This window comes from Lipotes vexillifer, unplaced genomic scaffold (assembly GCF_000442215.2).
Source record: "Lipotes vexillifer unplaced genomic scaffold, Lipotes_vexillifer_v1.1 scaffold333, whole genome shotgun sequence".
Taxonomy (NCBI): Eukaryota; Metazoa; Chordata; class Mammalia; order Artiodactyla; family Lipotidae; genus Lipotes; species Lipotes vexillifer.
The window spans coordinates 996,150-1,007,544 of NW_006790633.1; the positions used below are offsets into that span (position 1 = coordinate 996,150).

The 11,395-nt window shown below is 45.9% G+C and overlaps 1 protein-coding gene across 1 annotated transcript in view; it reads left to right on the forward strand.

The window, feature by feature from the left end:
- The window catches only part of MSI2 (musashi RNA binding protein 2), a 355,609-nt gene that overhangs the window by 424 nt on the left and 343,790 nt on the right, over positions 1-11,395 (forward strand). The window contains exons 2-4 of the mRNA XM_007463882.1: positions 30-111; positions 824-908; positions 4,771-4,812. Coding sequence (XP_007463944.1) covers positions 30-111; positions 824-908; positions 4,771-4,812 — 209 coding nt within the window. The remainder of the gene's footprint in view (positions 1-29; positions 112-823; positions 909-4,770; positions 4,813-11,395) is intronic.

Genomic DNA, 11,395 nt, shown 5'->3' on the forward strand with positions numbered 1-11,395 from the left:
CCCCAATCTCTCTCTTTCTCTCTCTACAGATAGCCTTAGAGACTATTTTAGCAAATTTGGAGAAATTAGAGAATGTATGGTCATGAGAGATCCCACTACGAAACGCTCCAGGTAAAGCATTGCCTTCTGGATTTTGTCTTTATTTTAGAACAAAGTTTAAGTGTTATTTTTGGAGGTGTCTTCGGAAGTAGCTAAGCGGATTTAGAATGGGTCTCAGGCATGTGGCTGGTTTCGAACGTCGCTCCATCCTCCCCCCTCCTCCATTAACCCCAAAGGTTATTGTTAATTGGGGCTGAATTCTGGATCCACAGATGCCCACATCTCCGCCTTAAGTCATTTTCCCGTCGCTTCTTTTTCTCCTGTTTCAAATGACATTCAGCTTCATTCACTTTCCACATAGTTGTTTTTTTTTTGTTTTTTTTTAATGTGTGCTTCCCCCGCACTCCCAGCTCCCCGAACTCTTAAGCCCCTTTAGAAAGCTGGTTGGATCTCCTCTAAGTGCCTGGGTTTCTTCGGAATAAAACAAAGCGTTAAAGAAAGGGAAGGGGAGGAGGAGGAGAGAAACTGAGGTGGCGAAAGAGTGGAGACACCAGCGTTCTCCAAGTTACCTCCACCCGCCCTGCCCCCGTTCCACTTCCCCCATTAACCTTGATGTGTTTCCCTGCGAGGCCGAGGGCTGTAGACAGGAGGGGGTGGGGAGGGTGGGGAGTCGGGGTGAGCGGGGGCAACTTTGCTCTCCGTTCTGCATTAGGGCTCGCTCCTTGTTGCTCTCGATGGTGTCACATTTTCTTGTTTGTTTTTCTCCCTCTTTGTCTCATTTCAGAGGCTTCGGTTTCGTCACGTTCGCAGACCCAGCAAGTGTAGATAAAGTATTAGGTCAGCCCCACCACGAGTTAGATTCCAAGACGGTAGGTTGCTTTTCCTTGTTGTTGTTGTTTGCCCCTTTTCAGGACCGATCTGGGCATTGACAGCCCAATTTAAAGAGACAGTGTCTTCTTTTGCTTCTGTGCTGAGAACTGGGTACTTTGAAGCAGAGGTTGCAAGTCGGTCCTAAAGTTTGCCGCAAAGACTGGATTTGGGGTTTTCTTTTTAGAGCCTGCCCCACTGCAGCCCCAGATGCTGCCAGCCCTAGGCTTGGGGGAGGGCTCGGCTTGGGGAGAGGCTATCTTCCGGGCCAAAGGACCCTGCGAAGAAACTCCACCACCGATCAGAGGCAACTTTTCTTTGTCAGCCGAGCCCAGCCCGCGTTACCAACTGTGGCTGTGGGAATCGGCTCTTAGAAGGAACAGCTTGCTTCATGGCCGAGGGGGACAGGGGGCCGAGAGGGACTGGGGGCCAAGGGGGGACTGGGGACGGGAGGAGGTGAGGGGGCACTAATCACAGTCCAGGCAACAGGTTCCTCTTGGGCACTTCAGATTTGGAATGTGGTTTGAGAAGGAAAGGATACCTCCCAGATCCAAGTTGGGCATCCAGTGGGTGACTCCAGATGGTGTGAAATCTAAGGCTGATAAGGTCTTGGGTTTCAAAGTGGTTTTTTTTTTGTTGTTGTTTGTTTTTTCTTTTCTTTTTCAGATCCTTTGAGTGTGGGTACTTTTACAGCATTAGAAGGTTTTAAAGTCCATTGTTGAGGGGATAAAAGTCTCTAAGGTCAGAAGAGGAAGGGAAGAAAGTATCAGTGTATAATAATACATTTAATGGGGTAGGAGAAGGGGAGTTCGTAGCATTTTGTTGTGGCTCTCCTGCCTTCCTTGTCTACTAGAATTTCCCCACGGTTTTTATTCATCCGCCTTAAGGCAGGGGCCCGGAGGTGACTTAGGGATACAGTGCTGGGCTGCTGGGGACTTCACCTCTCTGTGGTGGGTGAGTGGGATGGGGGCCGGGGCAGGGGTGGGGTGGGGTGGGGAATCTCTCTCTAGTCCCAGCTGCCAGTGCAGAGCTTGGGCAAGTTGTTCCCTGCCTCTAGGCCTCAGTTTCCTCTTCTGTAAAATAAAGGAGTGGAACAAGTGATCTTCTCATGTCCCTTTTGGCTTTAACACTGAGTGGCAGAGAAGACGGGAACCTGGCCACCTTTGGTACCCTTGAATTGATTTTGCAAATTTACCCTTTTTCTCTGATCAGAGGTCAGGTGCATGCCTCCTACCCTCCCCTCCCCCCCCCAAAAAAAAGAGGCCCACACTTTAAGTTGCTTTATTAATTAATTGCACTAAACTTGTCCCAGCTTGTGGCCCAGCCTTTTTGCACTTTCAGATCATTTAATTTCAGGGACAGTCACTTGCAGGGTGATAACGGATGTCTGAAGAATTTTTATCTCTTTGACTTCTTGGCTAGACAGTTCAAAAAGCTAGTAAAATTAAAGAGGAAAGATATTTCAAGGCCAATTCGGGAATGTATTATTCACCCCTCTGTCCATCCCGGGTGGGAGAAATATTAATAGTCTTTGATTTCTGTGGTGTCTGGTGGGTCATCTCCCTCAGTATCAGATGCAGCGCCTGCGGTTTTCCCTCACTAATTGTTTGTAGACATGTTTTGGTCACTATTATTTAGTATAACCTAGCTTTTGACTTTGTTTCAACGTTCAGTGCCGGAGGCAGAAGCGGTTGGTTTATTGACATGGAAACGAGGATCTTGTTTACTGTTACCTTAAAAGCTTTGTTTAGGTAACGGCCATTCACATCCAAAATAGTACCCTAGTCATTTCCTAGAGGATTTGTAGCTACAGTAAGTAGAGTTGTACTTAACTAACTAATGTTTTCATTTTTGGTAGTTTTCTTTTTCGTTCGTTTTTAAAAAACAGTTGACAGGGATGTACAAAAGGTTGGGATTTGCCTTACTTCCCTTGACCCGTCCTCTCCTTTTAAGATCTCAGCGTGTACACTTGGCCCACGGAAGGTCTCTCATTGTGGTATGACACGCTGTTACCGCAATACCCTATACAGGAATTCTGAATTGGCTTCAAGTTTTGTAACTTGAGATATATATAATTTTTTAGGGCTCTGCTTTCTTTACTTCTCCCTGCTCTCCTCTGGCTCCCTCACCTCTGACACGTTCCTCACCTTTTACCCCACAAACAAGGTGACTTCTTATTGCAGTTGTGTGCTGATCAGCTAAAAAAAAAAAAAAAAACTTTGGGAGAGTGTTTATGAAAAGACATATCTGTCTTACGTTTGGTCAACAGAATGGAAAATCCACACCTGTTGTATTTCTCCTGTCGACAGCTCCTAGTCTGTGCTGAATATACCTGTAGCTGTGGTAATGTTAATCTCCATGAAAGGGTAGTTTACTAGATCAGAGATTTTTGTCTGTTTTAGTTTTTGCAAAGTAATCTCTCATTTCTCAGGTGATGTTTAAAGGTGGAAAACATGCTGCAGACTTTTATGAGGTCTTTAAACTACCTTAATAAAAGTGGTAAATCTTTATGTCTTACTGGTTAGGTCCTAGAGGCTGTTAAGTCTGGGAACGGAGTTAGCTCTGGTGTGACTTTCCCCCTCCTCTGTGCTTTTTCCCAAAACATTACTCTCCCTGCCCCCGCCCCCTCTGGCAGAACTGAAAACAAGGTTGAGATTTACATTTTAAAAGGGGAAAATTTTAATATGAAAGCCAAAGCGGATAAATAAATAACTTGTAGCTGTATTCATGCCACGCTCCGTGTTGAATTTTACCCAGAGATTTGTGACATTTAGAAAACTAATGAAAACTAACAATGGGAATATTTTTTCATTCTTTCCTTACCCATATTTTCTGTCCAACAACTCCCCCCCCACCCCCGACTCAAATCAGCCTATTAGACTCAAATGCTTCTGTGGGAATTGTTCAGAGTTTTAAAGCCAGTCCCTGATTCAGATCTGCAGATGTCTGATCTGGTGTACTGGTTGTTTTTCCATTCAGACTGGGGTTGGGGTAGCGGGAATATCCTAAATGTTGCACTAGATTCTGACTGCTTTTTTTCAGTAATTTTTTTTGTTTGTTTTTATCCTCTCCCCATAACGGCCTTACTTTTCTAATATGGGTTTACAAATCTATTGCTCATAGATTTTTACCCCCTGTGATTTTGAAGATCCAGGTGCATTTATCTCCGATGTTTCCATTTATTTTAATTTATTATTATTATTTTTAAGAACCCACTCAGGCTCTGTAGTTTTTGACACCTGCTTTCTTTTGAGGTACAACTACAGAAAGAACTATCCTTTTGATTTATCTTAGGTAATTTTATTTTTGCCAAGATGAGTGAATTAATTCAAGCAGAGCATGGTGTTGCACGTTGATGGGGAGTTTTTTGGACGTTGTTGACTTAAAAAAATTTTGGAATCCCCTTCCCCACCTGTGTTGTTTAGTTATCATTGAGGAGAACTACCATCCAGTTACGTGCTGCTGGAAGGGTCTTCCATGTAAATTTCAGGTTATGATTTTTTTTTCAGTGATGATGTTCTCATCTTTTCTCCCAGCGATGCATTGCAAATTAGATGCATGAAGCCCTAATGCAAGCAAAGCCCTTGCCTAAATAAGAACACATGAGATCTGGTGTATTACAGCATTACACATTGAAATTCATGGTGGGATGTTTCAGAAAGGCTCACTATGTTTGTTACATTTTGGGAGAGACCGTTGCAGTTTAGATCAAACTTTAAGGAAGCTTTTAAGTTGCCTGAGAAGTTACTAAAAGCTGGGTTAAAAGCCTGAGAAATGAGTGATTAATAACTAGGTGATTAGTCAGAATTGTTTTTCTCCCTCAAAGTCATGCAGCTGACTCCTGCTTTTGCATTTTTTCCCCAGATTGACCCCAAAGTTGCATTTCCTCGTCGAGCGCAACCCAAGGTAAGTAGGAGAATCAGTAATAGGATTTTAGCACTCCGAGGTGGTTGCCAAGGATTTCAGGTTTCCAACAGAGCACTGGCAAGGAAGCGTTGAAACCTGGTGCACACCGTTTCTTCAGGGTATCAGCACGTGGCTGTGGAGAGGCCAGGGCAGGTGCTCTGTGAAATAACCGTGCGTCTGCAAGTCAGCTGTCCCCAGGTGGGTTCTGAGCATCCAGCTGGGGGCAGGGGCAAGCCCATCATTCCTGGGAGGACATAGATCCATCTGTTGCAATATTTATGCAAGTGTTCTATTTATTTTTTAAGCATCGCTGAGATCATAGCAGGAAAAGTTGGATATTTACTCATGACTCTTTGTTGGAGGGTACTCTTCTGAGGTCTTACAACTTAGAGTTTATGGAGGGGAGTAGAATTTAAGTAAACAGCTTGTCCTTTCTTGGAAAAACAACTTTGTAGACCCATGAAGCCCTCAATCTGACAGGAAGTGTTTGGATGTATTGGTTTCAGGTAGGTTGGGTAAATCTGGGCACACTTGAAGCCAGCAGTGCTACTCTTTGGTGCAGGTGCTGGTGCCTGGGCAGAGAAGTGCTGGAAACGATGTCCCTTTGTAGGAGTGGTACTACAAGGCTTGCTGAAAGGCTTGAGATAGGCCTTCACCTTTTCCCAAGTGTGTAGTTAACATAATTTTCACTGAGCTTGCCAGGTGTGGCCACAATATCACAGCTGCATAAAGCTTAAGGTGAAATTTAAAGGGCCTATGGCTTCCACACTAAATTTTCACTTTTTAATTATACTTTTTTCTTCCCCGGGTAATATCGGAAGAAATACTCTTTCCGCATCTTGTGGTCTTGGCACTTTTTTAAGGGAAAGGGGAAAAGGTGAAGCGTTTGACTGTAGGTCATAAAGGGATAGTGCTGTGGTTTTAGCAAATTCAGTTTGTTTCTTTAAGCATGGTCTCCCAGAAGTGGAACCTTTGAGCTGTGCAAAGGAAGGAATGGTTCTGTACATTAATGAAACAGTAGTTGGCTGTTGTGGATGGGATTTTTAGAATTTCAGGTTGGAGCCTGCCATGTGATTCCCTCCTTCCTTCCTTCCTCCTTCCCTCCCTCCTTCCCTTCCTTTTTCCCTCTCTTCCCCCCTCCCTTCCCTCTCTCTCTCCCCCCTCTTTCTTCCATGTCTTCCCTTCCCTTCCATTCCCTTCCCTTCCGTTCCCTTCCCTTCCCCTTCCCTCTTCTGAAGGAAACACAAATCTCTAAACAAAAATAGTGAAATATTTTCTTTAGGCATTTTTTCCCCCAAAGCTTAAGCAAATAATAAGAATTAATGAACCAAAGAGGTTAGATTATTTCTGTACTGAGCACAAACTTTGGGACCGTATTAAGTGTTTAAAGGTTGCTTTCCAAACTGTGTGTGATCCTTGACATTTCAGAAGGCTTCCAGGATTAGCAGTGTTTCCTGTTTGGAAGAATTTGCTGTTTCTTCCATAAATGTGAATCTTCAAATTTCCAGGTTAGTCATTTGATCACCGAGAACTCGGATCAGATTACCCTAGAGGGAAACTGGAAAAATCCCTGACTTGGTCAAACCATGGGTTTGACCTGTTTCCTCCTCTCCCTTGCTGCTCCTCCCCAGCCCCCCATTTTTTTTAAAACCAGGAGGACAATATTTTATTTTAACATACTCTGGCATTTGGCTTTTCACTGATGCTTGAACTTAAAAACGAGGCAATATTTCTCAGACTTGTCACAGTGTGCCCCCCACCCCTGGAGTCTGGGTTGGCTTAGGTGAATTATCAGACTTTTGGATGTGAGCTAACATTAAACCAGTTGGGGAAGGACATCTTTCCATGGAATCCTAGGAATTTCATAACAGTACTTTTTATGACACACGTTAGTTTACAAGGAACTTTCCTATCCACTATCTCCATCTGAATCCCAGGTCCTGCGACACTGAGAAATCATGTACTCTCAGTTTGCTTATCTGTAAAATGGGAGTGATGATAGTAATGCCCTCAGAAGGGGGTCGTGAAGAGTAAAAGAGCCTGGCACAGTGTCAGGGCCTTGAGAATTATCATTCTCATCCTCACCAGCATCATTATTGTTGGTTTAATCACCGTTGTTGTTGTTTTCAAGCTTAACAGACTGTGTTTGGATCCCAGCTGTGCCACTTGTTAACTGTGAATTTGAGCAAATCATTTAACTTCCTCAAATCTCAGTTTCCCTATCTCACTGAGTTTTGGTGAGAAGTAAATAAATTAAGCAAGGTAAAGTGCCTAAAAAAAGAGCTAGCGTATGGTAATACCATACGTGGGATCTGCTGTTTTAGTTTTTTAGTTTCTTTCATTGAAGTATAGATGATTTACAGTGCCGCGTTAGTTTCTGGTGTACAGCAGAGTGCATCAGTTGTACATGTGCGTGTGTGTACATACATATGTATTCTTTTCCATTCTGGTTTAGTTACGTAATGTTTCTCTTGTTATTTTTGTGAGGCCCTCACACTAACCCTGTGAGAGGTCTAGTAATAATGACAGTGTTCATTGAGTTTGTGTGCCAGGCACTGTGGTAGGGACATGATGTGTATTCACCTCTGCCCTGTGAGGTGGGTGCTAGTATTATCTCCATTTTCTGGATGAGGAAACCAAGGCACAGCCGGGTTGAGAAGTGGTGTAACCTGGCTCCAGAACTGGGCCCTCTCCCGGCATTTGTCCTGCGGGGGCCTCGAGGGGTACGCAGGTGGAGTCACTCTGAGCAGTCACCAGGCTGTGCGGAACCGAACCACAGCCGGCATCTCTGGACCTCGAGGTTCCAGGGTTGGGTGATTCGCCCAACCCCTGTGATGTCATACCATTGTGTGACACTGGTGTGCCTCAATGTCCGAGCCCTCAGGGCATCTTTCAGAGGGTTCTGGGGTTGAGGACAGGGTGTGGTGGTTGGGAACTGGGGCAGGGTGTGGAGAGAGCGTCTTCCTTGTCAACGGTTATTTTCCGATAGAATTTGAGTCCGACCAGGGGGATTTCAGACTGAAGGGAGTGTTGGAGGCCAAAACCCAGCTGGCAGGAGAGTAGAACGTTAACTCAAGCCTTGTTTATTTATTGTTTGTCTCCAGTAAAACTTGTGTGCGTTTGCGTTAGGGTCTCAGTGGCAAGGTGAGCTGTGCCTCTCCTCGGGGACTGGGTGAAGAGCTTGTCAGTGACGCGTCAACGTGTCTCTCAGTTAAGATTCATTTCTCTGCTCTCTGGCCGTCCCTCCGTGCTAACACTTGCCAGAGAGATATTCCGTGGAGGTGTTAAAACAAGACTGGTGGAAAGAAACTGTAACTGAATACAAAAGAAAATCCACGGCAGCGAAGAACAGATTTCATATTAGGACTGTCATAATATTCTTTAACGTATCACATAAATAAAAATCTGTTTTGACGAGAATTTTAACGAGCAACCCAAGGAAGCGTTTTGAATCCTGCAGTTCATCTCTCCCTCTTTGCGATAGAAATGTTCACATCTCAAGTGAAGTGTAATGGGCATTATTAACTAGTCGAGGGGAAGCTCTTTGGAGACTAGTGGCCGTTAATTAGTGAGGTACATTTTGATCAGAAGAAGATAGGTCTGTTCTGTATCTTTCTATTTCTCCGGATGATGACTTCATTTGGTAAAATATGTAAGAGTTTCCCTCCCCTCTATCTTTAAAGATTAAAGTGGTCATGCTGCTCTAAAAAGATGACTTAATTTGAAGCCGTTGGAGAAACGGGGATGATTGGGATCAATCATGTCATGTCCTTTTGTCGGTCTTTTTGGGCAGAAGTGCTGGCTACCTGGAAGAATTTTGCTCAAGCTTTTGGGTTCTTTTTCTTGTGTGGAGAAACCAAGCATCTCGGGGCAAGAGTGAGTCTGGGCGCAGCTCACCATCTGCCCTAATTATCCTCATGTATAATAAAGCATTCCCCACTCCCCTGATTACCATTTTCTTCCTTCATTTTTCGAGGCCAGAACCTTATCTGTTTATCAGGAGAGATCTCATTTGTTCAACCTATCTCCAGTTGCCTTTGGTCACAGCTGGGTGACCCTGGGCAAATCACCTTGGGCCCGCCAAGCCTCAGTTTCCTCCCCTTTAAAACTGGGATCGTGGAGCACCCCACATGGAGCCGTTTTCTTCTTTCAAAAATATTTATTTATTTAGGCTGTGCTGGGTCTCAATTGCGGCACGCGGGATCATCGTTGCGGCATGTTTAGTTGCGGCACGTGGGCTTCTTAGTTGCGGCATGCATGTGGGATCTAGTTCCCTGACCAGGGATCGAACCCTGGGCCCCCTGCGTTGGGAGTGCAGAGTCTTAGCCACTGGACCACCAGGGAAGTCCCTGGAGCTGTTTTCAAGAGGAATGCAGAAATCTTTGCAGGTAGCCTGGCACCAAGTAGCACCCGGCAAAGGTCTGCTGATACTGTTATTATAGACGTATTTGTGTAGAATAAGAAAAATTACGATGGTGCAAATGCCCTAAGAAAATTCTTCATTGGAATGTAAGCCCCCTGACGCCAGGGGGCTGCTGATGGTTGGCATTTGGTAACTGTCTGTTAAATGAGTGCGTGGAATCCAGACTGCATTTTTCACAGGGGAGGCAGTTGACACTCAGGGGAGTTATATGTCGATTGTCACAGGCCACATAGCTAAGTTGTGGCAAGATTGAGCTAGAAGCCTGGTTTTCCTGCCCCCCTGGAAGGCTCTCCAGATGGGTTCAGTGCAGCCTGGCTGTTTCACGCACCCATGTCCTGTTCCGGGGGAGCAGTTTCTTGGCAGCTTCTCAAGGGCGAGGGGTGAGTTTTCGACATCTGGCCTCCCCTGCTGCTGTGGGTCGCGTCCTCCTAGTGTCTTGCAGATCCTGGGTGATGTGCAGCTGTCATCTGGGCAGCCACAGTTAACCGACCTGCCGGTGGGTTTCTGTTGCCAGCAGGGATGTGGTGGGGTGTCTGCAGCCCTCGTCCGCAGCAGCCAGGGCCTCGGGGGATTAGTGGCTTAGCCTCTTTCTTTTCGGGGAGCCTGGCTGCTTCCTTCGTTCCGGGTAGCAGCAGGTGTCAGCTCAGCGGGGAGGGCACCTTCTCCTACAAATGTCCTTTCCCTGGATTTTTGCCTCTCCTCATGTGCTTTCGTTTCAGTGTTAAGGTCAGTCCACGCGGATGCTGGAGGGCGTGTGTTCTACGTCAGATGTTTTTGGCAGACAGGTGAGACCCCTGTGCCCCTCCGGGGCAGGAGAAGGAGGAATGCTGTGAGGAATCAGCTGACCCTCCTGGGTGCCTCTTGAGGCTGCATCCATTCTTTTTGTCCTATTTTGTATTTTGAAACCCCGAACGTTCTCCGGCCAAGGGCCCCGAGAACGCAAAACAGAGATGGGGCTCCTCATTTCTGCCCTCTTGTTTGATCTGGTGTGTTCATTTACTAAGAGCACCTTTCATTGTTTGTACTTGCTGACTGTCTGTGTGTGCACCCGCTTTCGGGGGGATTTAGGAAACATTCCTTGGCTTCCCAATGCCCACCGAACAAACTTTAAACTTAGCCTGGGCGGCAAGGTCCTTCAAGATCTATATGGGGGTCTTCTTCCAGCCTGTTCCCCAACTCATCTAACATTTTGCTGCTTAGAACCTGAGTGTTCCGCCTTCTCTGAAGAGCTGCCCTTTTGTGGGTCCTCATCTGCACTGCCCTTCCGTCTCTCTGCCGTACAAAACAGACCCCTCTTTCAAAGCCCGAGTTAGTCGTTGCCTTTTCCACGAAGCTGTCCCGGCGTCTTCTTGGACGTAATACTTCTTTCTCCGGATTTTCACAGCGCTTTACCTTTTCCTTTGGTTATGGCCCTTCCAATAATAATAAATTAGCAAAAACCTTATTGATACATCCATTAGGCATTGTGCCAGGCACTCACTCACTCATTCGTTTATTCACCACACGTTACTGAGCACCTGCCATGTGCCAGACACTTGTGTATGGTTCTGGGGATGGTGTGGAGAATAAGACAGAGGCCCTGCCCTCGTGGGGCTTTCACTCTGGTGGGGCAAATAAGCGGTGAGCAAAGTATACAACACACTGGCCGGTGTGAGAACCTCAGCAGGGTAAGAGTGATGGGGGTGGGCACTGGCCATGTCTTCAATACATTTAGATGCCACATTCAGTGTTCAGTAATTATCTCCCAGTCTCTGCCCAGCACCGGGGACCAACCTCTGTGTTAGGTGCTTTGTTCTGTAGTTCCTTAGGTTCATGCCTTATTGCCTCTACTGGACAATAAAGGCACAAGCATATTTTACTAATTAAAAAATAACCCTCAGCTTTTAGTCGTGCTCTTTTGCACACTGTGACCTCCATGTAGATAGAATGAATGCAGGATGACAAAGGAGACACAGCGCTTGTCTTCAGGGGTCTTACCTCTAGGTTGGAAGGACGGGGTGCTGCCCGTGTGCTACAGGAGAGGATTCAATAAGCACGGTAAGGTAAGAGAGGTCAGAACAGCATGTCAAAGAAGGAGGAGTGAAGATAGCCCCTTGGGGGTGGTGGTTTTTGCCCCAGATTCTGAAGAACAGGTAGGAAGGAAGAATGGCAGGGAAGCAG